The 27,793-nt window shown below is 39.2% G+C and overlaps 2 protein-coding genes across 2 annotated transcripts in view; one reads left to right on the forward strand and one right to left on the reverse strand.

Moving 5' to 3' along the window:
• Positions 1 to 20,085, reverse strand: part of zfyve26 (zinc finger, FYVE domain containing 26) — a 35,094-nt gene extending 15,009 nt beyond the window's left edge. The window contains exons 1-26 of the mRNA XM_084741940.1: positions 19,956 to 20,085; positions 18,312 to 18,599; positions 18,074 to 18,149; positions 17,701 to 17,787; positions 17,339 to 17,488; positions 16,143 to 16,482; positions 15,339 to 15,463; positions 15,003 to 15,167; positions 14,818 to 14,906; positions 14,244 to 14,395; positions 13,942 to 14,157; positions 11,720 to 12,316; positions 11,393 to 11,557; positions 10,246 to 10,397; positions 9,711 to 9,954; positions 9,126 to 9,389; positions 8,839 to 8,958; positions 8,399 to 8,569; positions 7,840 to 8,073; positions 7,338 to 7,443; positions 6,057 to 6,895; positions 4,391 to 4,590; positions 2,535 to 2,639; positions 2,247 to 2,369; positions 1,683 to 1,859; positions 168 to 417 (exon numbers count right to left, since the gene is read on the reverse strand). Coding sequence (XP_084598066.1) covers positions 168 to 417; positions 1,683 to 1,859; positions 2,247 to 2,369; positions 2,535 to 2,639; positions 4,391 to 4,590; positions 6,057 to 6,895; positions 7,338 to 7,443; positions 7,840 to 8,073; positions 8,399 to 8,569; positions 8,839 to 8,958; positions 9,126 to 9,389; positions 9,711 to 9,954; positions 10,246 to 10,397; positions 11,393 to 11,557; positions 11,720 to 12,316; positions 13,942 to 14,157; positions 14,244 to 14,395; positions 14,818 to 14,906; positions 15,003 to 15,167; positions 15,339 to 15,463; positions 16,143 to 16,482; positions 17,339 to 17,488; positions 17,701 to 17,787; positions 18,074 to 18,149; positions 18,312 to 18,502 — 5,338 coding nt within the window. The 5' untranslated portion in view covers positions 18,503 to 18,599; positions 19,956 to 20,085. The remainder of the gene's footprint in view (positions 1 to 167; positions 418 to 1,682; positions 1,860 to 2,246; positions 2,370 to 2,534; positions 2,640 to 4,390; positions 4,591 to 6,056; positions 6,896 to 7,337; positions 7,444 to 7,839; positions 8,074 to 8,398; positions 8,570 to 8,838; positions 8,959 to 9,125; positions 9,390 to 9,710; positions 9,955 to 10,245; positions 10,398 to 11,392; positions 11,558 to 11,719; positions 12,317 to 13,941; positions 14,158 to 14,243; positions 14,396 to 14,817; positions 14,907 to 15,002; positions 15,168 to 15,338; positions 15,464 to 16,142; positions 16,483 to 17,338; positions 17,489 to 17,700; positions 17,788 to 18,073; positions 18,150 to 18,311; positions 18,600 to 19,955) is intronic.
• A 1,918-nt stretch (positions 20,086 to 22,003) lies between these two features.
• LOC146311125 (galectin-related protein B) lies at positions 22,004 to 27,785 on the forward strand. Its single transcript, XM_084743207.1, has 4 exons — positions 22,004 to 22,244; positions 22,568 to 22,653; positions 25,128 to 25,308; positions 26,843 to 27,785. Exons 1-4 carry the CDS (start codon positions 22,218 to 22,220, stop codon positions 26,984 to 26,986), a joined length of 438 nt encoding a protein of 145 aa, XP_084599333.1. The 5' UTR covers positions 22,004 to 22,217; the 3' UTR covers positions 26,987 to 27,785.
• The last annotated feature ends 8 nt before the right edge of the window (positions 27,786 to 27,793 follow it).

Here is a 27,793-nt window from a genome sequence, read left to right on the forward strand (position 1 = left end):
CGATATACTTTATTGTCCCCATAGGGAGATTTGTTTTGGACTCAAATGCTGCACACAACATGCCTCCACAGTAATAACACAAACAATATAATAACAATAAATACATTGTAAACACTTGTCTGCATGTGTCAGTGATTATCACCATACAACGTCCACTGAGAACTTACCAGATCGAGTTCTCTCTCTGGGGGCGCAGGAGAAGTCGAGGGCCTTGCAGGCGTAATCCGCCAGAAGCTTATCGATGTCCTCGGCACCGAAGCCGGCCTCCTGACCAACCAGGAGGCTCCGCAGGGTTCGCACAGCCACGTCCGCCCAGTCCACCTTCAGGTTCATCAACAGCTGCTCGAGCATCAGCAGGGGCTCCGACAGCAGCGGGAAATAGTCCTGCCTGGCCGCTGGGGGCAGAGTCAGCAACATCTGGAGGGTAAAACAAATCCACTGATTTCATACACAGCCTGGAGAAATGGAGCACCATGTTTGACCAGATCCATTCATAGCAAACAATGTTCCTACACCCATTTAAACTTTTATACTGGAAGAATTCAGATTAGATAAGTTAGAGTACAGAACTTTCAACTTGGCCATATCATTCTGTAACAGAGTTGCAACAATTAATCAATTAGCTGTCAACTATTAAGTTAAATCGACAACTATCTGGATAATCATTAATCTGTTTTAGTAATTTTTTTAAGAAAACCTATTTTGCTGATTCCAGCTTCTTTAATGTGAATGTTTTCTGGTTTCCTCTTTAAGAAAACATTTCCCCATATGTGAAATGGAAGAGCACGTCATTTCCTTGTGCAATGAAAACCTTTCCCCCCCAAACCAGAGTTTCTAGAAACATGCAAGACTGGATGTGTAACTGAGATGCAAGAAAGGAACGTAACTAACCCCTGAAGGTAAACACAAGTCAACAAGTGTTGAGAAATTACACTTCCTTGAAGCACAAAAAGGACGCAGAGTGTAAGCACAAATGAAACTTCCTGTCCTCTGAGTGAACCTCTGTGGAAAAAATAGTACTTAAAAATTCAAAGGAAACAAACTTTGCCAGAGAATTTTCAACAAATGAAATCAGTGCAATTAATCTGGGATGTGGTAGCAGATTGTGTGGGATAAAGGATCCAATCACTTCCCTTTTTTTTGAATTGTCAGGTTTATTGTGCCTTACTGAAAGGACATTCCAGAATAAATGAATAATGTTTGGAGGCGACATTCCTTTTGGATGTAATACTTTATACATGGGTGGCCTCTCGTTTGAAGGGTGGAATATCAATGGTAAGAAACTGGTAAAAGTGCTTTTAGCAGCAAGTAAAAAATGAAATGAGTGGAAATATAATGTGATTTATCAACACCTCCAGGCTGTAAAACAGTTACCAAATATCCTGCAATTTTTTTTTGTTGTGGGCAGAGAAGTGTCTACAATGCAATGTGAATTTACTTGCAGTAATAGTGATACTATGTAAAACGTTGAATGTCTAATAAATGCTTTTCCCAAATACAAAAAAAGAGTATCAACTGTTTAATAATAATTATTTTTGGAATATTATCTATATAATGTCGATAATTTATTAAACCTCATTCTACATTAAAGTTACAGCATTTTGACACATAAAAACAAGAGTTTCTGCAGATATATTTACCGATTAATACTACTGAAAATTATATCAGTGCACCTAACAGACCTTGGATCCCAGATGGAGGGCGTGGATGTGTCTTCGACGAGCCGGAGACACCTGCCTCTGGAAATGCAGCGTGAGGTAATCAGCCAGGAAGTGACAGGGAGCCAATCCAGGGCGGCGGTCCAGAGCACGCTCGCAAACGTCCAGGCCGACCACAAAATCTGAGAGGCCCTCGAGTAACTGAAATAAAATAAGTAAGCAACAAAGCAAATTAACAAAAAGAGATTAAAACCCTTCAGTCACGGCAATAATTGAGAAAATTACTGTCGAAGAGGGCAAAAAGTTTAGACCTTACAAACTCCTCTGTGCACAGTAGATAACAGAGTGTATTGTAAGCATCTGCCTGTTTAGTTCATTAGGAGTCAGGATTCACTAAAAGCTCTCATTAGGGTTTTCTTGAACATGCATATAAAAAGATGGGTACTTCTGCACAGAAGTACATCAGTAGTACTGGTTAATGTCAGCTCAGGGATCCAATTAGTGATCCCTGACAAATTTCCAACACAGTATTTTTTTTTATTAAATGGATTTCAGTCTAAACTTGAGCAGAAGTTGAGTGATCTGTACCTGGAAAGCCTCATCTGTCCATCCTTTCTCCAGCAGATGAAGCAGATGCTCAGTTTGTAGCTGCAGTCTCAGCTGGTCAGATACAGGATAGAGTTCGACCCACTGTGCACAAAGAGCAAACTCCTGCAAAAAAACAAAGATTAATCTTAATACGTCATGTAACGAAACAAACTGACCTGTGAAAATGTCTGTTAAGCTGTGGTGATATTAACATTCTTATTAGTCTTAGTCTTATTTTGAATGTGTGATTGTTTACTAAGTAAACTGCTGTAGGTGTGCTGTACCTACTTTTGCCTCCAGCATCATAGACAACATGGACTCAGAGTTTGTCTTAGACTCAGTCTTCAGCTCCTGCCAAGTAGTCCAGGGCAACGGCGGATGTAAATTCAACATCTGTGACAAGAGAAGAAAAAACAAATACTCAGCATGTCACAATATAAAGTCAAATGATGTCACTGAAGAATCTATTGTACAAACCAATTTCCAAAAAAGTTGGGACGTCGTGTGAAGGGTGAATAAAAACAAAATGCAATAATGTGAGAAAACTTTTCAACCCATATTCAATTGAATACAGTACAAAGACAAGAAAGTTAAGGTTCAAACTTTATTAACTTCGTTTTCTTTGTAAATACACACTCACTCTGAATTTGGTGCCAGCAATGTGGTCCATAAAACTTAAGACAGGGGCATGTTTACCACGGTGATACATCACCTTTTCTTTTAACCACACTCAGTGAAGTGTTTGGGAACTGAAGACGCTAATTTAAGTAATTTAAATACGTTTTGAAAATGAAATTCCTTCTCTTTCTTGCTTGATATACGACTTCAGGTGCTCAACAGTTCAGGCTCTCTGTTTTTGTATTTTGCGCTTCATAATGCACCACAAATGTTCAATAGGAGACAGGTCTGGACTGCAGACAGGTCAACCTGGTACATGAACTCTTTTACTACAAAGTCACGCTGTTGTAACGTGCAGAATGTTGCTTTGCATTGTCTTGCTAAGCAGGGACATTGCTGAAAAAGACGTCATAAGGATGGCATCATATGTTGCTCCAAAGCCTGTGATTCAGCATTAATGTGGCCTTCACAAATGTGACAGTTACCCATGATGCCATGGGCACTAACATACCCCCGTACCATCACAGATACTGGCTTTTGAAGTCAGGTAACAGTCTGAATGGTCCTTATCCTCTTCAGCCTGGAGGACACGACGACCATGATTTCAAAAAACAACCTGCAATCTGGACTAGTCAGACCACAGCACAGTTTTCCACATTGCGACAGTCCAGTCAGTCTGCAGTGTTTCGATGACGTTGAATACGTCTTCCTCTTTGCATGGTAGAGTCTTAATTTGCATTTGGAGATACTGCAACAAACTGTGTTTACAGACAACAGTTATACAATCATGTCCCTGCCCCTTACATGCAGAGATTTCTTTGGATTCTCTGAATCTTTTAATGATTTTATGGATTGAAGATGGTGAAATGTCTAAATTCCTTGCAGGTTTGTGTTGACAAATATTGATCTTGAATTGTTGGACTATTAGTTCACGCACTGTTGAATGTTCCAAACAACTAACTTTCCCTTTCCGGTTTTTGTTGCCCCTGTTCCAACTTTTTTGGAAAGCGTTGCATCAAATTCAGAATGAGTGTATATTCACAAAAAAACAATGTTTATCAGTTTGAACATTAAACTTGTCTTTGTATTGTACTCCACTAAATACAAGTCAGAAATGATTTGCAAGCCATCACATTCTGTTTTTATTTATGCTTTACACAATGACCTGCTTTTTTGGAATTGGAGTTATATAATCATCCCATTAGAAACAGCCTGAAAAACATGTTCGTCATACTGAACTCCAATTGAAAGTTCACTCAGGTGCAAAGCAACATCTTACAGTAAGTCCATACTGAACAGAAGTAGCCAAAAGCAAGTACTAACTTGCAAAGTTAGATAAGTTCACTGTAAGTCTGACTGCAAGGACAGGAATATTTCTAAGTTTTGGTCCCCTTTCTGTTTTAACACTTCTATCTCTTGTTCATTTGTCTACAGCATTTAAATATTTGTATGGCCACTTTGCTGTAGTGCATTTGTCTTGACATTAAGAACAGCTTTCTTAGTGTCAGTTAAACTTTAAGAATTACCCGGTGATAGATGTCCAGTTCTTTCTTCTTGAGCTCTAAGTCTGTCCTCAGTGAGGTCTCCGTGCTCGGGTCATTGAGGCAGAACTCGAGCAGCTCCAGGCAGGCTGACAGAGGCCAGCGCTCCAGAGCCTGGAGGGCAACACGGGCTCGCAGGTTAGCATCCTGTACGCGGAACAGCTGACCTATCCCTTCATCTCCATCTGAACACAGAGAACCAGATGAAGAACAAACATTATAGTCACATTTATAACAACTATAAAGTAACTGATGCACTCAACCTATGTTCTCTCCTGGAATTCAAACAAGTCAGTGACAATAAAAACGAAAAAGGGGAGGCTGAATGCAGAAACATGACAAAAAGAAATATATATGCAGGAATGTCAGATCATTAACAACACAGAGAAAAGCTGGCAACTGCACTGCAACATGTTTCAGCTTGGTCTTCTTCCTCAGGCTGCAGCTCTCACACTTTCCTGCATCCAATCTGATTCACTCCCTCCTTTTTTTGTTGTGTCAAAGTTTGCTGAAATATTTCATTCCATAATGTAATTCATGATTTTCACGTTACATAATTGTGATGCCATTCTGTGCAGGATCCTATTGAAAAGGAGACAATCCTGACTGAGAAAACACAACTAATAACTGGTCCCATTACTGGTTTATAATTGGTTAAATCTCATCACATTTTCCCAAAGCACAAGGAAACTTCTTCAATTAGCTTGTTTTATACAGAAACCGATAAGAGTTTACTGTACATATTAACTTACAATAATATAAAACACAGAAAAGAAGTAAATCTTCACAAACGTGAAGCTGGGACCAGTGCATGACATTTATGCTTAATAAAAGACATCAATCATTAATCATAAATAAAATTAGCTGCCTATTAATTTATTGTTGATTGAAGTGAGGCAGAGAGACTGAGAAAAAGTTAAGTAAAACTAAAAGTAAAGTAAGTAAAGAAAAGTGAAAGTTTTTTCAGACTATTTAAAGACGTTGACATTTAGACCATATTTCACTGGCGGTGGTATTTTTCATCCTCTGCAATGTGCAAATAATAGTCTATCATCACTTTGGACCCTCACTAAGAAACTACATCCAAATTTCTCAGTTGAGAGCTAGAAACAATGCCACACAGAAATTAAGAACCAGTTTCCTGGATGAATGCCCGGTGTTTAACCCACTTATTCACCACATCTTCCTGTTCAATTAAGTCTATTTGTTGTTCTTTATACCACATCCTGATGCAAATATCCCACAGCTGTTGAAGCTGCCTAAGTACTTGCACATGTACGATGGGCTACAGCAAGAATTGCAATTCCTTATTTTACATTAAGAACCTCTCCCATGTCCAAGATGAAGCTTCTGGTTGTCTTCACAGAGCCTTCACAGTTTGTATTTTATGACATTTTATATTAAACTTTATTGCATTAAATTACATCTTTACCAGTGAAATAAGACTTTGTGCCAAACTCAGTTTCATCCCACATGAGAATGAAGTTTGGCTTCAAAGGCCCCGTTATAAATATAAGATTATATCTACTGTATCAACTTAGCATCATATTACATAATTGCCTATGCATCTCATATTAGAGTTTTACCAAAGCTGTCACATTAGATTCCTTCTGTTGCCTTTTACTAAAATACATTAACCATGATTTCTAACCTTCTAATGCAGCGCAGGCCAGCAGACGGTCTCTCAGCGCCCCCTCCTGGCTGCACCCTTGTCCATACAGCTCCAGCAGAGTGAGGGCTCGGCCCAGGTCTCTGGAGGACAGAGCCTTCTGGAAGGCCTCAGCAGCCACAGCCTGGGCGACTTCTTCTTGCGGTCCAGACAGCAGGAGACTGACGAGGGGTTTCCCACAGATAACTGCCCCGAGTCCAGCAGAACCTTCCTCGCCCTCACTTAACAGGGTGCCCAGCACGGGTTCAGCCATGGTGTGCAAGTAAGCCCGGAGGATAGGGAAGTCCTTCAGGAGGTTATCCGCTTCACGAGAGATCTGCTCTCCATCCAGGACGACCTCTTTACGACCGCTACGGAAATAGCCAGACCATCCAGAGGTCTGTGTCCGGGCAGTTTCTCCTCTGCAGGCACTCAGGCACGCCATGGTGGCGAGTAAAGGGGAGCGGGACTTTAGGAAAGACAGGGCCGACGGTGTGAGAAGAAAAGAGCTTGGTGTGGACGACTGAGTTGGTGACGAGGTGGGTGAGGTGGAGAGGTTTGTAGGTGTAGCAGAGTGGTCCTCTTCTGAGGCATCAGACTCTGAGCTCTCATCAGACTGACGCTCCGTGAGTCCCAGAGTTGACACGTGCTCCTGAGCGTGCTGTTGGAGAAGGACAGACAAACTGGCAACACCGAACACGCCGTCATCTTTCTTTGCCAGATTGGAGTCTCTTTTATCATGTGGGCAGGAAGTCCACACAGGTAGAGTCTCGCAGCATCGCTGGACAATCACTTGCTGGACGCTCAGCCGCAGACCCTCCTGCTGCAGCAAGGACAGCACTCTGGAGATAAAACATGACATGAAATAGCTGTAAGCTGTTACCTCCACCTACTTTTATCTTCTCATTTTTCACATTTGTTGCATATCCTCTCTTTCGCACTATCATTGATAGAAGGTTTAGTGTGTTTGCTAGTAATGGTAAAGCTGAAACCTTCAACATTCCCCATTTGCTGACTTCTGCCAGACCTCTGAGCTGCACCATATTGGTCATCATCAATACATGTGTTCTCTTACACCCTATCTAATGTGCGGTGCATGAAAATGTGTATAAAATAACTGTTAAAATTTATGTAATTGTGCACAACCAACTTGTTTTAATGAAAGGATTAATGAGCAGCAGTTTCAGAAGAACTTCAGTTTGGGACAAATGTTGTCCAGGACAGCTAAAAGCAGAGTTTGGGAAAGGAATAAAAAAGTTGATTTCATGGCTTGAACCACTGTACCTGTCAGGAGACACCTGTCTGTCAAATAGCAGGTGGGAGAGAAGCTGAAATGGGGCTTGAAGCAACACCAGCAGTGGATTCCCAAGCTTCACTTCACTGCTCTGGTCTGAGTGATACAGCAAGAGAGGCAAATCAGAACAAAATCAGGTATAACTAGAAGAATACTCACTCATGCCCAATGGTATAGTCTTTATTTAAGTAGAGTTGCTGTCATTCAGTATAAAAGTGCCTCTTGATTTGACTCACAAAACCAACTGGGATAATGGAGGTGGGGAAAGTGAGTTTCAAGACGTTATGAGGGAGATGGTGAGGTCTGAAACCAGCAAGAATTTTAATAAAACAGAACTATGCACCTAAACTACTTAAACCTTTAAAGAGAAGTTTTAAGAGAAGTTGCTGGTGCCAGATGCATAAAGCAGAATAATCTGAAAACTGATGCTTCTGTTTTTAGATGAGCAACACGAAAAGTACATCATCTCTCCTCAGGGACAAATGACTTTACCTTCTGTGCCGAGGCTGCGCACCAACACAGATGCTAGTATGTTGACGTAGTCGAGGAAACTGCGCACGTAATCTGGTCTGGCAAGATCGCCGTCTGGCTCAAAGGGGCAAAGCTGGTCCAGAGAGCGAAGCAGCTGCTTCATGCTGGAGCGCACAGGGTGAGCGTCCAGCTCCGACTGCTTCAGACTCGCCTGTTCGACCAATAGCGGCAGAAGACCGCTGCCCGCACTGCCCTCTGTTAAACAACAGGTAATGCCAAACTTACAGAAAATTCAGACCATTTCATAGAATGCTGAAAATAAAGGTGGAAGAACTCTTCAGTCCTACAACAAATCTTCTGGAATTTTGAAGTTATCACAAGACTATCTGTACAAATTCCTGGTAAACATGCAACAAAGCCCTAAGACATGTATGTGTTTGAAACTGCCTTGGAGTTTTTTTTTATTGTACACATGTACCCCCATCCAAAGAGCACCTCAAAGAAAACTCAATTTGAGTCCAGGAGGTTAACTTAAACTTTAACTTTATTGCATCTGAAAAGCCGTGGCTACTGTGCCAACCTGTTCCGTCTGCAGCGGTGCTCAGGGTGTGCAGGGTGGTCTCCAAACGTTGAGCCAGACTGAGCCGAGCGGCGATGCACTCTTCGCCCAGCGTTGGGTGGCAACACATTAGCACTTCCTGGATGCAGCAACCAAACGGGCTGGCAAACACCTGGTCGTCCCCAGCAGCTTCTGTGAACAAGAGCAGATCAGGAATAAACCAACTATTCTGTGCAATCAGTTCATTTTCATAATAAAATCTCTGCCAGGAGATTTATTTTGCATTCAGGTCATTTTCCTTTATTGACCAGCCAAATACATGTTTGAATAGAATAGAAACTCCATCTGGTTAAATTTAAACATCATTAGTATATTATAAAAAGCCTATTGGTGTGTTGGTATCTATATAAATACACATTTTATTATTTCCATAATGAATAAGTGTGAGTATTTTTATTCACCTGTTTTGACTGAGCCTTTATTAGTGGCAGAATGATTCAGGATCTTGTTGATCTGTTGTAACACCATGGGAAATCCACAGATCCCCTCAGAATGGGGAACTTTAGGGTCAACTCTTACTCCTGAGGAGGCAGACAAGGATTAAAGATGAAAGACCAACATGAGCCAGTGCAAAGCTGCCAATAAAAACACAAAATATCAGCTGGCCTTGTTCTAATCTCTAGTCTCTGCTATGTAAGTTGGACCATCTAAAATACATTGTCAGCATTCCCAAATTCAGGCTGTGCACCTCGAGCCTCCAGGCTGCTGTTGAGTCTGCGCTCTGCTGTGTCCAGCAGCTGGCGGGACGTCTTCCAGAGCTGACAGTGGCAGCAGGCCAGGTCGAAGGCAGCCATTGCTGCTGGGCTCAGCTCCTCCAGCAGCGTGTAAAGGAGGCCTGAGGGGTCTGAAGTGCAGCGGCTCAGCCAGTAGCCCTCCTCCAGTGAGGGCATCGGGTGAGCGGGGGTGCTGAGGAGACGGTCCGCTATGTCTGAGATGGAGTAGAAAGCCACACCTGCAGGGAAACACACAAAGGAGTCAGATCCTGAGTAATACGTTGCATTTATAGCTTTTTGAAGCATAATAGTGTATTTTATTCTTCTGCATAACTTGTAGCATCACTGCAGCACCACAGTGCAGCAACACTACTTCATCATAATGCCGTTTTTGTCGCACATTTTATCATAAATGCAAAGTTGCAGCTTCTGCAATTTTGATTTTGCATTTGGCCATACTGCAATTTCTAAAATATTTGGATTAATTATGCAGCCCTAATTAATATGCATTTATATCCCTGAAATATATAAAATTCTAAGTAGGAAAATAGATGTCAAACCTGCAGCAGCAGCACTTCCGATGGCCTGCAGGGTTGATCGCCCACTGCTGCCCAGCCGACTCCTCCCCGGGCCCGACACGGCCGCTGTCCCCAAACCTTCTGAGGAGGACGAGGATGAAGACATGGACTGGCTCTCCATCTTCTGCTCCACCCGTCCCAATTCCACCAGGACTTCTTTATAGCGCTCCATGAACACCAGCTCACCACAGCAGGCTGACGCCCCCAGATCGAACACCAGAGACACCTGCAGAGAAGACAGGACATAACAAAATGATGGATGACTAAACCCACCAAAACCCAAACAATAATTAATGTTCACATTTTTCTGTGCAAATTTTAATTTTGGCTATTAATTTTGTACGTGCCTATAACTTAAATTGAAAAAGATAACACAAAATAAAATTTGATTGACATATAACCTTAAGTCGGTGAAGTAGAGCATTTTTAATTATTGTGTGTCTACTTGGTCTACAAAAAAAAAAAGGGTTTTGTAAAAACATATAAACATTTTTCGAGTCCAGCTCGCCACACAGACCTGATGCGCCTCCATGAAGTTTCCTCGGCGGATGCAGGACATGAGTAGAGACTCGGGAGGGGACAACATTGCAGGGACCAGCCAGCTGTGGGGTCCTCCACATGGACAAACCTCCAGTTCCACACAACCTGCTGCTGTCCCTCCTCCACCATCTGACAGAGGACAAATATACTGTCATGAATCCGCAAAAAACAACATGAGTCTTCATTTCACTGCTCCTATAAATACAAATCTTTTAGAGTTTATCTTTTATTAGACATATAGAAATATGTTTCCTCGCACACTTTCTTACAACTGCAATTTTTGTTTTGTCTATGACAAAATTTATGCAATGTTGCTAACAAAAAAACACAAGACAAAAATGTAGTTTAAAAATAAAAACTTCCAAGTATGTCTTTAGTTTGATTGACAAAAAAAAGGAGGACAAAATATTATGGGCTATTTTTTTTTTCAATGCAGCTGTTTCGTTTCCTGTGATGTGCACACAAGATTACATCAAGATTACACCAGCAGCACACAGCAACCAGTCAGGACTCAGGGTAGCTTTCATCAACTATTTTACAGAAAGCAACTTATAGCTAATCATGACAACAACAGGGCTTGGGAGAAAGAAGCAGTGTGATATCTGGGTCCATTTTCATTACAATGAGGCCAGAAAAATAAATAAATAAATAACAAATGTTTTCCTTTATCAGAAGGGAAGCAACGTGGCCATAAAATAGTAATGATAAGAACATCACAGACCTGAAGAGACACATTAACATGCCACAAAGAATTTGAGGTTCTTCAACAAGGTTTTTTGAAAAGCTATATTAGTAAGGCAGCTGTGTTACTTTATGTGGGTGTTGTGTTGTGCAACACTGAATCTATATCATAAAATCTTATGTTAAATAAGTCTGACTAACACAACAAAATTATTGGGTTTGGCAACACTTGACTGACTGAAATGTTCAAAACAATCCTATGACTAAAAAGAAATAAAATGTAAACAGCAAACTATCTTAATGAAAAACATAAGATAAAAATAGAAAATAGCTGACAAAATTAACAGTACAAAATGTAGATTTGACTCAACCTGCTTTGAACAAACCAAATCATTACATGTGCATACATTATGTAAAAGGCCAGGCTGTTGTTTAAGTCTTACCTGATGCGCTCGTGCTAACTTCTCCATTGTGTTTCTCCACAGAGGTTTGTCTCTCTGTTGTGTGTCTCCCCGGTCTCTTCCTTCTCCTCAGGCTCGAGCTCTTGCTGCGTCCCACAGAAGTGACAGGACAGCTGACCGCTGACATCTGGAGAGGATTCTCTGAACCTGCAGGTGAATTTATCATCAATATTTCAACAAAGAATACCAGAATTTAAAAAAATCAGAAATCCATACACCCATGTAAATTTTGGTTGTGCAGAAACATAAATGAAAAAAAAAAAAGTAAAAGTAAAAGCTTAAGAAATATCTTCAATTTGTTCATCTCACCGCCTCCACTGCCCTGGTTGCTAGTGATGATCTGCAGCCTCCACTGAGCCTCTGCAGTGCGTTTGGACAACCTCTGCAGGCGAGCACCGAATGTGTCAGCCGTCACGGAGCAGCCGAGGCTCTCTGCCACCTCAGCCTCTCGAGGCAGCGCTCTTCCCGCCTCCTGTCCCTCCTGCTGGCCCACCACACACATGCCCTCCAAACCTTCTTTCAGCAGCTTCAGAAAACCCTCCATGGCCGTCACGTCGACCAGAAACCCCCTGCAGCTCTGGATAAAGTGTCCCAGGTCCAGGTGACTAGGGTGGGCTGCTGTTGGTGAGCTTAAACGCGGCTTCAGGTTCTCAGTCTCATCTGTCTTTGCTTTGGTTCCCAATTCTGCATTTGTGTTTCTTGCGTCTGATGAACAGTCTGTCTGAGCACCACTGCCTGTGCTCTGATTCAAGTTTGAGTCTTTCTGGATCTGCTGTGCAAAGTCAGAGGTGGACAGAAAGAGAAGAGAGAAGATGTTCTCCAGGAGCTCCAGGCGGAACATGGCAGGTACAGCCTCCAGATAGAGCTGACACTCTGACAGGTAGTGCTGGAAGAGCAAATGGCAACCTGGAAAACAAATCAAACTTACTTAATTATGTTAAAAAAAGTGGAAAAACTTACAATATTATATATATTTAAAGAAAAGCTTTTTCTGATTTGTGTAATTTGTCATATCAAGAAGTTCAGAAATTAAAAAAATAGATTAATTTAAGACTTGTGATTCATTTTTACAATTTTCTGATCTCTGTTTTTGATTCCTGAACTGATATAATTCAAATTCAGTTGCTTCATTTTAGTCTATGCTTATTAAGTAAGATGGAAAAAAGTTACTGCTTTTATCTATGAGATGGTGAAATGTATTTGTTGTAATCTATGAGGACAAAAAAAAAGTCTGACAAAAACAAAGCAGACATGAGAAAGACAAACAGTCGCGGAAAGGCTCTGAGTTCATCCGCATCTACATTAATGCATAAATCCTCCACTCGCCATCACCTGTGTGTATTATTTTCTCTGATTCAGAGACCCACACCCTCACCTCTACTGGTCCCTGTAGTGTGAGCTTTCCAAGTAATTTCTTTATTTTGTGTTGTACTGATGTCTGAGTGTTGTATGATTAGAGAGGCTGCTTTCAGTTTGGTTCAGTAAACAAACACTAAATAATCAATGAAGTTGTGCTCAATGCACGTAAAGGTGCGCACAGCGTCTCTCTTATGGGGAGATGCACCATTTTTCCCACCTTCAACCCACCCAAATTAATTAGATGTTAATTTTTATGATCTGCAGATTAACAGCAATCCCCACAACTGTAATCACGGTACTTGAATCACTACCACAAGGATATGACTTGTGCCATCACATTTTAAATTGTTTGTTTTAATATTTACTTGATTAACTACTGCTTCTAGAAATATGACTCATAACATACAGTCTCCAGAAGTGAATTATTCTACTTTGTCCCATGGTCTAGTGTTAAAAAAGCAAACAAAACTCAGAATTTATTGTAACACTGAATCGAATACTTCTGGAAATGTCATACATATTAAATTGGCACTCAAGTATCATGATAGTATCGAGCCAAGAGATAAGTAAATTGTCCCAGCTCTAACTGTGATTGGAATTGGGGCTGGACAATCAACCAAAATATTATCTCAATTGCAATACGGCAAGTTGAAGTTTTTATGATAAAGCTTAAATGTGTGACAAAACAGAAGTACTGTGGTGCTGCAGAGATGCCCTGGCCTATAAATCTTGTTCTCCAGATATAAGATGATATTTGTTTTTATTTTTTTTAACCTTTTTATGCCTCTATTGATAGGACAACTTAAGTTAGGACAGGAAAGGGGAGACAAAGTAGGGGGAGATGTGCAGCAAAGCCCGCTGATGGAGGACTCAGCCCCAGTACATGAGAAGCATTGTCTACTTTGTTTTATTGATATATTTATTTTACTTCTCTGTTTTTTTAATTGACTGTGATAGAATGATTTAACACTACTAAAACTAACTACACCTACTAAACAGTTTAACCATGACATCTACTGTATCCATCCATCTTCAACCGCTTATCCAAAATCAGGTCTGTATTCTAGTGTTTATGTAAGCGAGATTAGAATCAGCTAAAATGAGCAGACAGGAAACTTCCCTATCATCTGTCATCAAATCATCACTGCAGAAAATAATACCGCCTTTTGTACCTTCTGAGGAAGCTGAGGTTTGGTTTTGGTCCATTTCTGCTTCAGCGGGCTGTTGATTTTGCTGCGGCTGCATGGACTCGCACTCGGTGCAATTTGAGTATTTATGAGCGTTCACACAGAGAGCGTAGATGGCATACTTCATGGCACAGAACCCCTGGAACAAAACTGTGTTCCTCTGCACACCAGGACTGAGAGAACCGAAGGCCTCTGTGTCTTCTGCAGGGGAAAAAAATGGACAGTGTTCTTTTACAAATTAACACCAACATTATTTTCAGACTCGACAGGATACTGAAGAAGCTGACCTGTCACTGGTGAATTTGGCAGTTGCTGCAGCAGATCGAGTATTTTGCGCTCTTCAAACTGGGACAAAGGAGTCAAGGAATGCAGAATATAGAGAGCAGAGTGATTGTCCAGAGTGTGAAGCTGTGCCAGTAATGCCTCCATGGAAATCTCTCTGAAGAAACAAAAAACGAAAGAAGTAAATATCAAATCAAAAATCAATATCACCATTAAAAAACAATGACTTCAAAAGAAAACTGTCCCACTGCAGGCCCCTTTGTTATACTGAGAAAGAGGCTTATATCTATCTAAAACAGATGACCTAATTCATACGATTTCAAAAAGCAGTGTTTATTTAGCCAGTGAGACAGAACTTTCATAATAATTATATTTATCATGTGCAACATTTTGTTTTAAACTAGGCAAATTAGGCCTTGTTTTACTGACTATCCCAAGATCTCATATTTGTTTTTATTTTCTGTACTTCTGTATTTTTATTTACTGGCTTCATATTGTGACAAAATGTTCATTAAAAAGCTTAGAAATTGAGTTAAACGCAAGTCAAACTTCATAAAGAAAAGCAAAACAAATGCTTACAGATTGTTGTTTTTACACCATTCAAGGATTTCAAGCTGAGAGGACAAAAGGTTGGCAAACTCCTGCAGAACAGAGTCATTGGCTGGTGCCTAAAAAGAAGGTAAAGATTGTGTATCACACTTAAACAGAGTTAGAGGAGTTGGTGCACAGTGATGTCTGGACAGCTGAACGGTTTCGGGTCTGACCTGCTCTTGGTGAAGGCTGCTGAGCAGCGCTTGGGCCGAGCTCAGACTGCGACAGTGAGTCCATCCCAGGAGCAACAGCAGACGAGACAAAGGCTGGAACTCCAACTTCAGTAAATCTCTCAGCTGAGAAAACTCCTCGTGTTTAATCAGGTCGAGTGCAGTCACCTACAGGAAGGAACCAATCTCATTATGTTATTAAATTTACTCACATGTGGTCGCAAACCAGCTTTACTGACCGTCCGGATCCACCACAAATTACAAAATATGTGGAATTACGTCTGAAATACGTCTGTCTACATGCATAATTTAATTTTCCAGTGGTCCTGGTATACTTACCAAGACCTGTTCGAGGAAGTGCTTTCCACTACTAAGGCACTCAAAATAAATGGTCTTCCAAATGGATGGACGATCCTTGTGGCAACATAAACTGAGGGCCAGCTTCTCTGCTTCAGGAAGGTCCACTATGAGAAAACAGTGAAAGTTTGACACCTTAACACCATATTATTGTGTTGTAAGTAAGGGAATATAAAAAGTTATGTGACTAACAAGGACTTTTTTTTTTCTTTTTGAAAAGGCATTGTTATTTTTTAGACTAGTAGTGTATTTAAGTTTTAAATTCTGGTATTGTGACAATATTAAGAAACTAAATGCAAGAAACTCTATGCAGACCCTAACACTAACAATACTGCAGAAGACCAACAACAGCTGCTTGTCACATGCAACTGTTTTGTAGCCACAGAAGCAGAAGTGTGATGAAAAGAGGAAAAGGCTTGATGGCGCCAGTGTCTGCTCACTAAAAGCCAAGAAAGCCAAATCTCAGTCTATAAATATCTTTTGGTATCGTTACTATAAAACAAAAGACAAACTGAAACAGCTCAGAGGAGGAACTGATTTATAGGAACAAACAGCTGTTTTACAAAGCAGCGTGGTCATTTTAGCATGAAGACTGCTTAAAGGCCACACCACAAATTCATACTGAAGTCTTGTGTTTTATTTTAAATATAAGGGCAAAACCTGAAATTAAATGAAAATTAATAAAAATCAAATAATGCTAAGCTCAACAGTTATTGATTTAAGAGGAGAGAGTTAAACATCAGAGAAGGTAAATGTCTTTAAATGGGCTGAATACGCTTAGATTACCTTGTGTATCAGGCGCATTCCTCAGCAGATGATCCCTCTGAAGCCTCAGAGCGGTGGAGCAGTACACAGAGACGAGAGCGTCGCACCGAGGGCGAAGCAAGGAGCCCAGGATCCTCTCCTCCCTCAGGGGCCCGTCTCTGGCTGCCCACAAGGCCTCGCACAGCGCCTCGAGCTGCCCGCCACTTCTACGAGAGCTCCACGGCATCACAGACAGCACACCGTATATCTCCTCCACCCACTCCTCCACCTTCTCCGGCCTCCTCTCTGGTTTTCCCAGTTTCTTCATCAGGTGTTGGATGAAAGTGTGCTGCAGAGTGTGATCCTCTGAGCATGACTGGTCCTGTAGGAGAAAATATGAAAAATGTCACATACGTACACTTTATTCACTTATTTATGTTGTATAGTTTTCCTATTTTACTTTATCTTATTTAAAGATCTGTTATTATTATCAGTATTGTTTCATTTTTATCCCCTTTAACCTATTTTATTTGTTTTTCTTTAATATTTTTAATCCAGTTTATCTAGTTTTTAGTCTGTGACTTATCTAACTCTACTTTATTATCATTATCATTATCATAGCCTTTAAATCTATTTTATTGTATGTCATTATTATCTTTTATCTATGGTTTTAATTTCACTCTATTACAGTCTACACTTTGTTCTGTCTTATTATCAGTTTGTCAGTCATCTGTTAAGCATTTTGAAATGCTCTGACCTGTATAAAAAGGTCAACAAAAATAAAGTTTGTTTGACTGATAAATTGACTCAAATGTTTGTTTTAATTGTACAGCTATATAAAAATATTAACCTTAGCTGGTTTTTAAAGCCAAACCTCTAGAGTTTTCAGACTTAATTATTTTGTTTACGTATTTTCAATATATTTATGAACTGATAAACAAAAACAAAGACTTAAAAAAATTAGAAGATGCCCACAACTGTGGCAGAAAACATCATTCAGACCCACTTAAAATGTTTGAACAATTTCAAATAATTTTCTATTCAAAACACCCAGAACAAGGTTTATAAGGAGTATGTATATTTATCTTTTACTAACATTCATAAGTTTTATAAATTCATGCGCACATACACGTACATAAAAGACATATTCCTAAATTTATATCGTTATGTTTTTGAACAATACTTTTTAAAAAGAATAATTTTGTGCTGCTTGATCATCATGATATGTTTGACTCTACCTGTAAGAAATGTGCTAACGACTGGGCGAGTCTGGGCTTCTTTTTCTCCAATAAGGTTCGCAGACAAGACTCAACAGCAGCGTCTGTTGTCCTTGAACCATCTGGGGCCTTTTGTTCCGAATGTGCATCCAAGAAGGCCTGATGCAACTCCTGCGGAAAGATAATTTATTTCAGTTTTCCTAACATCTGTCTGTAGTCACAACGAGTAAAACAAAACAAATCAAGTTAACCTTAGAACACTTGGCTCATGTGAACATAAATCTGTGTCTAAATTAAATTAAAGGTAACATTCTTAGGTTGTTTTTACTGATTCTTTATCAACTGTCAATTTGATTGCAGACAAAAGTCTAAATAAAAATAACCTTGAGAGCAGTTTCTGGTATCCCCTCTGACCCCAGCTCCTCCAGCAGCAGCAAGAACTCCAGCTCTCTCCTGATGTCCGGAGGAACCTCGAGTGAAAAGTAAACAACAGTTAAGTTATTAAGTCACACTGTTGGTCATGTTTCTGATGCCTTTTCACCCAGTTTCACAACACAATATTGTCTGCTTTGTGAAAAGACAGCCAAGTTTTTGAGATGATCTTTCCGGTTTGAAGGTTCTGGTTTCTGGTTGTGTTTTTGTACGTTAACACAAATGAATATGGTCTCAAATACTGACACACTGCTTAAAGGTGACACAACTAAACATGCTGCTTCAGAGTAAGTCAAATAAGGACAATAGAGAGAGCCACATTACCTGCTCTTCTGTCCATTTCTCCAAAACCTGAAGCCAAAACCAAGCCAGTTTGTGTGGACTGCCAACAGACTCCCATCTACAAAATAAACACACAAGCACAAATAACACACAAACATCAGGGTAAGTTTTTGGGATGATTATTTTTGCAGGCCTAAAAACAATAATACATTACATTTCATAAATTTTTACAAACAAGGAAAAACTGAATGTCTTCTGAACATGCAGCTGTGTGACTCACTTTAACTTGTAAGGATGGCAGACGATAGCTTTGATTATGTCTCGGAGGTTTTCTGAAAGTCCTCCTGTCGAGTTAACCAGCTGTGGCACACAGGCATTGGCCAGCTCCCACTCTCCATGCTGCAGGCACCTCTTGGAGTACTCAAACAGGTCCTGGAGGGAGGTCTCGGACTCACAGCCGAAGGGATGCATGTCCACTTTCACTGTGACACTCCTCTGCTCAGTGGTCACAACTGGGGAGGCACCTTTATTTCCATATAGTCAAGGAGTATGCTTGAGCTTTCCTCGCCTAAAATAGAAGAAAGACATCAGAGTATAGTATCTCTTTAAACAGATTTTTTATACTTTCAGGTCATAGTTGTTGTTTAACTTATGTATGTTTAGTGCCATGTTACAATCTATCCACTCTTAGACTTTTTGAGGCAGTGGGTCAGTCAGTTCTTGATAAACAGCCTTGCTTACAGTTCTTATAACTGTTTTGAAGCATATAAAGTAAATTTATATTTGTTAGGGACGCATGAAACTGATATTTTTTTCAGCTTACTCTACAACCAGTAAGTACCTGCTTCTTATAGCCAATACTGATAAGACAACCAATAATTTTCATATGTAAAAAATAAGTTCATTTGTTTAGTTTATGTACACCTGTAAGACAGGAGACATCTAACTGAACCAAATCAAACGGACACTGTCACCGTTAAAAACAAAAACAAGCAACAGAGGAATTGATTTTTTCCCCCATCAATCCTAATCTTTCTTAAACATGCATACATTCAAACTCAATGGACCTTCACACATTTTAACAGATGTTGGATACTTTCAGGTCGCAGTTTGTTGCTTACTTAATGCATGAGCAGTGACATTTTAAATCTACCTAGTTTTTGAATATTGGACGCTTTAATTCAATGAACATAAACTGGTTGGTTCTCTGTTTACAATTCTTATAACTCTCTAAGTATTTATATGTTTTATATGTATTTCTGCACAGTCAGTCATGTGTGGCAGTTCAAATGGACAATATATTGTCTTAACGTTTATTACAATAGATGTTTTTGCTTTGACACAATCTATATTGTTTACAGCACAATTTATTATCTCTGATAACTCCCAAAAAATAGATATCAGTCACACTTTCAATTTCATCATTACTTTTAATAAGTTTGTTTTGTATATTTGCCACACATTTACCAACGATGATTAATTTAGCATAGCTGACTAATTAACAACCGATTATTCATGCATATATTCTTTACTGACACGCCTCGCCTCGTCATCTGTTACCACAGATGCGAAATGTTAAACACAATGTAATTCTATCATCTGTACCTTTAATTTTCTGTCCAAACAACCCGCGCACGTTGGGAAAGAAACATGGATCAGCTACTGCTGTGTTCAGTCGGAGACACTAAATACGCCTTTCAGCTACACATGCTTTTAAAATATCAAAGGTCCATCTTCACCACTCGTCTCTACTCAGATCTGACAGCTAACTCAGCCTAATGTCACTATTAGCGTTAGCATTAGCTAAAAAAATGTTGCTGACTGACTGTAGCTAAAACATTAAGTTAGCTAACTTTCGTAACAGCTAGCAGACGCAGAGGCTAAAGCGTTGACAAGTTAGCGGGTAATGGATAAAGTTACTTACTCATTTCTTTGAGCTGTTTCCCCTCAAACTGGGGTTTGTACACACTCCCAGCTCCTGCTCTCTCCTGACCTGTTATGCTAGCTGGCTAGATGCATGTTAACGAAGGTCATGTGACACAATCAGCTGATTCTCCGCCGCTGGTTGGTCAAAGGTTGGCACGAGGTGGGCGTTCCAGGACAGCGAGCCAGGAGGGTCTTTTTTATACTGCTGCCTTCATGTGCTGTCGGAAATACAAGAATTCAAAGAGGAGGACAAATAATTATTAATAATTTTGTTTTGTTTTTTTTATAACTTATAACTTATTCTAAGTTATCTATCTATACATATATAAGCCTATATATCTCTAACAAAATCATGATTCTTAATTGTATGTGTATTTTTCTTTTGTTTATTTTTACACCTGCTTTGGGGGAGTAAAGATCTATTTTTCCTGCCAAGTCCCTTTGAATTGGAAAAGAAAATGAATATAGTTTTGAATAACTTACCAGTTAGCAAACTACTGTCAAAAAAAATAAAAATTTAAATTAAAGTTGCTTTATTGGCATGATGTAAGACTGTACATATTGCTAAAGCATTTCTGAAAATGCTAAACATATAAAAATACATTGAGAGCAGACTGTAATAAACCACATACCAATAAAATAAAATAGAAATACTACAGCAACAGAGGATATTACAGAAAAGAATCCTACAATACAAAACAAACATCATCAATAACTGTGAAATATCTGAGTATTATGTTACCTTTGAATGTTTTCAGGACAACTGACATGTTCTGCTGTATATCTGTTGACATGGGTATAAAGAAATGAGATGGTTGTGGAAGTTTACATTTTATTTATGAACTTGGAAACAGAAGTTGACAGCCCATTTGTTCTGGAGCTCCTAGTGTTCAGTTCCCGTGGAGCTTTAGAAGGTCAAACTTTGCATGAGTCTCACCCATGTTTAAGTTACATTAACATGAATGTGATGTCCATTGGCTCAGTTGCTATAGCAACTTCTGCTGATGTGGACAATGCCATCCACATGAAAGCTCCACACAAAGACAAGTAGACCTTCAGTTGAGGTTGTTTTGTCACGGCTGGTTGTAATTTTTGGTGAGGAAAATATGTGTGAAATAATGTGTATTTTTTGTGCTTTTGGGGGGTTTGCGTAGTAGTCCAGCTGAAAATACAATACAACACCTCTTTTAGCAGGAGTTGATGAAGTTATTGATTGTGTTCAATGTTAGCATGGGTTTGCTGAACAAAACTGGATTAAAGACCTATAAATGAGTAAATGCACCAGGACCCAATTTGATTAATTGCAAATTTGCTTGGTAATATGCACCACTAAAGCATAATATAAACTGAAATGATAAGGGCTAAAAGTTACTGCATTGGAAAGCGGGCGCCTTTCAATAAACAAATCCTTAAAAAACTTAGAACCAAACTAAGTTATTGATAAGGGGTCTGAAGTATCCTTTGACATTTAATCTAACCCACCCTGTTGCTGGTAAAGAGCAAATAAGATTTGGGATACTTTTTCACTTTCTCTCTACAAATGAGTCTGTTTTTATTATAATAATAAGGGGAGCTTTTGAGGGGGAAAAAAAGTGTAAAGATAGGATAATATACACTGGACTAATATGACTTATTATTTCAGTGCTGCAATTTCCCCCAATGACTGTTATAGTTGCACCCACTAGGGGACAATTTGAAACACCATGACTTCTTGCATTAAATTTAATATTACTGTCTTGTCTTTATTAGTGAAAATATATCAATATTGACACTTATGTTTATTATATGTGGTGTCTGTCAAATTAATTTAAAATAAATAAATAAACTGCATTATTAATTTGTGCACATGTTTCTTGTATCACAAGGGTATTTTAGACAGTCTATGAGTTATGAAGGAAAGTGTAAAAAAATATTGCAATTGTCCCCACTCTCCCCTATTTTGAAACAGAAGCTTTGACTTGACTATGAAGAGATGCAGAACACACGTTCACATCAGTCCCTTAAAAGCATCTTAACGATCATTAACTTGAACTTTTTTGTCCACATCATCAGGACTGAATTAACACGTGTCTATTCATATTTTAATTTATCCCCCGCTCTCCCTCTCTGTCCGTCTCCCACCATCATCACCGCCAAATTGGGAGGCTGTCTCTATGACAACGTGTTACAGGCGGGGTCTGCCAGCTGGAGGCAGAGTCAATCAGTCCTCAGTTGGCATCACCGCTCCACAACCTCCACACCGCATCACGCCCTGAGTGGAATGGAAGAAAAGGACAAGAAAGAACATGTATGTAGCCGCGTTTTTATTCGCATGCACTGCAACATTTCTGCAAAAAGAAATAACCTGTGCTTTCGTTTTAAAATATTTCACTTGCGAGGGGGAAGAAGCAGAAGGAGCATGATAGTTTGTGCAGCTGAGTCACTGATTGTTTAAAATGCGGATCAATAAAGCTATTGTTCCCGGCGGTGCTGTAGATGGCAGCTGACCGCAGATGAAGACAGCGGCAGGCTGCATGATGAAGGGCTAATAATAAACTCAGTGTGGTGTCTTGTTTGGCGGTGCAGGCCTCATCCTCATCTGTAGGTTTAAACATGTCCATTGTTTCACAGGGGGAGTATATCGGAGAGATAAAGGGTGGGCTGCGGCCTTCAATGAAACTCGTTGTTATGGGAATTATTAACAAAAAGCCCAAAAGGTGAGTGCACACACCTGTTTTCATTTAAAGGAAATATGCATTATTGATATACTGTTGCACATAATGACGTGGCATGGATGAAAATGCTCTGTACTGTCATAAAACTGAATTTTAAAACATATAGGCAGCTGTTGTCTGTGTTTGAGAGCATTTGCCAACCACCCTGCTATCCCTGTTTTGGGAAAAATATCTTTGCGCGTTTCCTAATTATAGGTTAGTCAGCGAATGTGCGTGGGAGAGTTGCAAATCCCATGAAATCTGAAGAGTCACACTGGAATTTCTTTGGTTGATAACATCAGATGGCCATTTAGTCCGTTATGTCCAGTTCAAGACGACAATTAAGCTAAAAACAACACACACAATGTGCAAAAATAAACCAGGCTATGATGCAGAACTTTTTTTTATGTCAAAAAACGTATTTTTAGCTGCAGAAACATCAGGACAGAAGGCTTTTAAGGACATATCCTCTCAAAGGACCCTTGGCTAGACACTGAACGTAACATGGTTATTTTGGAGGTTTTCATTTTTTCATAACATTATTATCATTATTATTATTGTTGTTATTATTATTATTATTATTATTATTGTTATTATTATTATGAATTCTTTATACAAAATATACTATTTTTACAATCTGATAGAGGGCTGTATTGTAATAAAGATGTGCATTAACATGTTGGGAGACAATCCAGTAATTTATCTAATTAAAAAAAATAGAGGCCAATTAGGAGACAAGGCAAAATTTTCCTTAGACAGGAGAAAAAGAAAGGGGGAAAAACAACAACAACAACAAAACTCAATAAAGTGTTGCCGTGACTTTTGCAAATACTGCCCTATGAAGTCTAATGGTTGTAACTAAGCAAGACTAAAACAGAAAAATGGCTTTAATTTTTTTTTATTTGGTCAGATTTTGTAGTTATTGCAATTTTAAAACAGCTTTTTCTTTAGAGCAAAGCATTATCGAACTTTGAGACTTTGTGGAAAAAGTTAATTTTTAGTCATAACTCGATTTCAGCCAAAAAATGTGACCGTAGTTACCCTTTGACCTCAGTGCAGATAAAGTAAAAGCATATTTTTCCTTTATATGGTACTTCATTAATTATATCTGTCCATTCCTCTTTTGTGGGGGAGCAGCTAGCGCCTATTAATGGTTTTCTTAACAGATGTTACCAGAACACCAAATAAGTATTTGTTGAAGTGCTCTACATACAAGTCAACTTTTCCTAAAATGGAAGTTTTAAACTGGTAAAATATCTTTGTATTGCCTTCCAATATTTTGTGCATCTCTCTACAGAAATGCTAAATGTCATTACTGGACAATCTCAAACTACATGCCAGTGACCGACATCCTGGCTCCCATTCAGATAGTCTATAACCCCTCCTGATTGTGTAAAACAGTTGTAATTATAAAAGTCAAGTTATTTGCTAATTTAAACTTGGTTCTGACTGGTCATTGTGACACCAAATCCACTATCAGTGTAACCAAAAATCTGCTGGCAAAAACATGTTCTTTGTCAGTTTGGTACTCAGACCAGGTTCAAATAAAACGTAACTGTAATAATGCAGTGGCAACAGCATAAATCACAAAATTCCTGGTTAAATTATGGACTTGTACAGAAGCTGGTTGTTGATAATGTTTCAGCTTTGCATTTCAGCAGTACAATATTTCCCTCTGAAATGTAGTGGAGTAGATGTACAACGCAACATAAAACAGGAATGATCAAGTAAAGTATCTTAAGTACAGCGTTTGACTAAATGTACATAGTTATTTTCCACCGCTGAAAACTTTAGAAATTCTCCTGCAGGAATAATCCATCATGACTTCCACACTTTTTGCTCTTGTAATGGTCAAAGTAATGTGTGTTAACTCATTGTCATTTATCAGACTAAGTTGTCATTAATTACTTTGTTATAGTTGTCTTAAAGACCAGAAGGTGTCACTGTTCTCTCAAGAAGTACAGACGTTTATAACCAAGTTGGTTAAATCAGAAGAAAAGACTGAAAGGCAGACAGATGAAAGAGCAGCATGTCAGCAGTGGTAGAGAAAATGTTCAGGTCCTACCACCCGAAAATGTTACCCAAATAAAAGTATACAAGTATAAATTATTAATAGTAGAGCAGAAAAATATTCCTATGATATCATTAGATTATTATTACTCACACATTAATGTAAAAGCAGGGTGTGCTGCTGTAGTTGGTTGAGATGGAGCTTTTTTTTAAATATTTTTGTATTGGACTGCAACTAATGATTGCTTTCATTATAAAATAAATTGCTGATTATTTTTTCCATTAATCGACTGATTGTTTGGTTTGTAAAAAAAATATGAAAATAGGGAGAAATGTCGTCACAATTACCCAGAGCCCAAAGTGACGTTTGTTTCGTCCAGTAGTTTGTATGCATAAATGTGTCAGTCTTAAAATGTTGTATTCTGCACCACTTTTTTGTGTCCCTGATCTCTGCTGTGTTTGAACAGCATTGAGGTGACTCTGTCCAGTGCGCCTCAGGAGGAGGACACGGATGGCGACGTGGGACTCGAGTTAAAAATCAACTTCCTGGACAAGGCGGTCCAACGCAACGCCCGCCTCGCTGGAAAGTGGGGTAAAGCTGAAAATACCCTGTCCTTCTTTCCTTTTGCACCTGGAGAATCCTTCAAGGTACACATATAATCTCTGACATCTTGAGTGACTGACAGTGCGACATGATCATCAGGGACAAAAGCATTGTTGATCAATATCTTTATTTGTTCACTTTCTAATCTTTGCATGATCTTAGGTGATAAAAATAGTTTTCCTGTGGTTCAGTGCAAGTATTTTTTGTTTTTTGTTACTTTTTTTAAGTTGAAGACAAATTAAAAATAAGATTCATATTGCAGCATTTTTTTTTTAATCTTCTTAACATTTGAAAAATCACCAACACCTCTTCACCCACTCCTCCAATCCTGGTCAGTCATACAGTAAGGACATAACCAACAGGCAAGTACATACAAAACTAGAATAATACAAAAAGCCTCCAGCTCCCACTGAGACTGTTTAGTGCACTTCTTCCTGTGTGATTGGAGAGATCGTTTATATGCTTATTTCCATTGTGAATGACTGCAATGCAAAGTCAGCTTTAAACATGCACTTTAGGCACATGTGTCTGTTTGGATGCAGAGAATGAAAGGACATAATTGGTCATTGTTCAAAATCCAGAAATCAAAAGTTGAAAAGTAACCAACAGTTCTGAGATCTGCTATGAATTTAGTTCATGCTGCAGAGACTGTGACAGGTAAGATTATCTAACTGGATTGAGGTCATCATCTTACCCTAAGGGGAGCATTTCATCACTGTGCTGCACAAGATGAACATCAAATATACGTGACTAAATATGCACAATTAAATAAGCATCTTTGGCTGAAAACTGTGTTCGTCAGTGGTGAACTCAGGTTGTTTGATTGGCAGGGAGGAAGAAAGTAAAAAGGGCACCAGCAAGCTGAAAGTCATGATGCATTCATGCTCAAAAAGTTCCTAACCCTTGTCAAGATTAAAATAGTCGTATTATGTGACTATAACTACTGCACCTCTGTAATAAAATAGCTACTCACTGAACTGCTGCAGCTTGCAGTTTGAGTTGAGTTTGCAGAAGAGTCTCGAAGAGAAGAAAAGCGCTGTAACCAAAGAGCAATGTGAAGAGAAAAGGGCCTTTTACCTGATGGTTTCATGTCTGTGACAGGTGACTGTACTGCAGATATAAACATTAAAACTGCAGTGAAAGGTGTAATGTTGCTGCTGCAATGTTGATATGACTATCAACAGATCATTTTCACTGTCTATTTTTTTTCCCGCTGAAAACCACACATGGAAAAAAGACTCAGAATCTCTAGATGAAGCTCTGACACACCACAACTATAAAGTTGAGGTCTGGACCCCATCATTCAGTGGAGTTAGAACTATATTTAACATTATATATTTACAGTTACAGTTAACGTTATAGTTCTGGGTATGGACGGTCCTTTCATGAGGGTTAGGGTTTGGACCCTAGAGGACATTTCATCATATCACACCCAAATCAAGAAAGTCTACGACTGCTCATTTAGTACGAATGGGACCGTCTCCTCTGTTTATGATTTAGTATGTGCTTTAAATATGCAGCTTTTACCATGAAAAAAAACCTGATCTTCTCCTCTTCTTCTTCCACTCTGCCTCTCAGATGGAGATAGTTTGTGAGCACCAGCAGTTTCGTATCTTGGTGGACGGACAGCCTCTGTGTGGATTCACCCACCGGTTCTCCCCGCTCGCCTCCCTCACTGCCTTACGGGTCTTTGGAGATCTACAGCTCACCAAGGTGGCCTAACACCAGCTATAAAAGAAAACAAACAAAACAAACCATACATCAGGATGTTCTGGGACAGTATTCAATGCATCAGATTAGAATATAGCTACTTTTCAAGTGAATAAATTAACCCACGGTGGGGACGTTGCGTCTCCAGATCCAAATAAAGTTACGGCTGCCTCGTAATGACGCGTTAAAGAGACAAAGTGCCTTCACTAGATTACCTATTTGGAGACTTGAGGATAATGACTGAACGTAACAGTCAGCAATGTCTTAAACAAACTGAGGGATGTGATTTGAACTGAAGTGAATTTGAGCAAATGTGGTCAAAGCTATAAGATTTTCCCTCAATGAACATTTGTGCAAACGTGATGTGACACTGCAGAAAAAAAAAAGGAGTGCCGCATCAATTTTTGTGCATTTAAACCTCAGACGTTTGTCTTTGATTTCTCTGGAGTTAACCTTTGAAAGCACTTACATTTACGAGCGCCTGCATGAAGATGAATGTCTCTGAAGTCAATTGATTGTCATTCTGTGCCCGACTAAGTACTGTAACAGGTGTAATAATGTAAAACAGTTTGAGTAGCCTACATTAGTGCATGCCAGTAAAACATTCCTCTGAGTTTACCTCCAGATTTAAAAAAAAAAAAAAAAGAAAGCTGGAAGGATTAGGTTATTATGTCACACTTTCTGTTTGATTTAAGCTTTGAAAAACTCCTGACGCCCACTGATTTGTGTACTTTTCTTTTACCACTAGCACTTTTTATGTGAATGTTTCATATTGACTTTACTTCACTGCAATAAATCACTTTTGTTGTTATGTTTTTT

Source organism: Lutjanus erythropterus, chromosome 18, assembly GCF_056507025.1.
Source record: "Lutjanus erythropterus isolate fLutEry1 chromosome 18, fLutEry1.hap2, whole genome shotgun sequence".
NCBI classification, from domain to species: Eukaryota; Metazoa; Chordata; class Actinopteri; order Lutjaniformes; family Lutjanidae; genus Lutjanus; species Lutjanus erythropterus.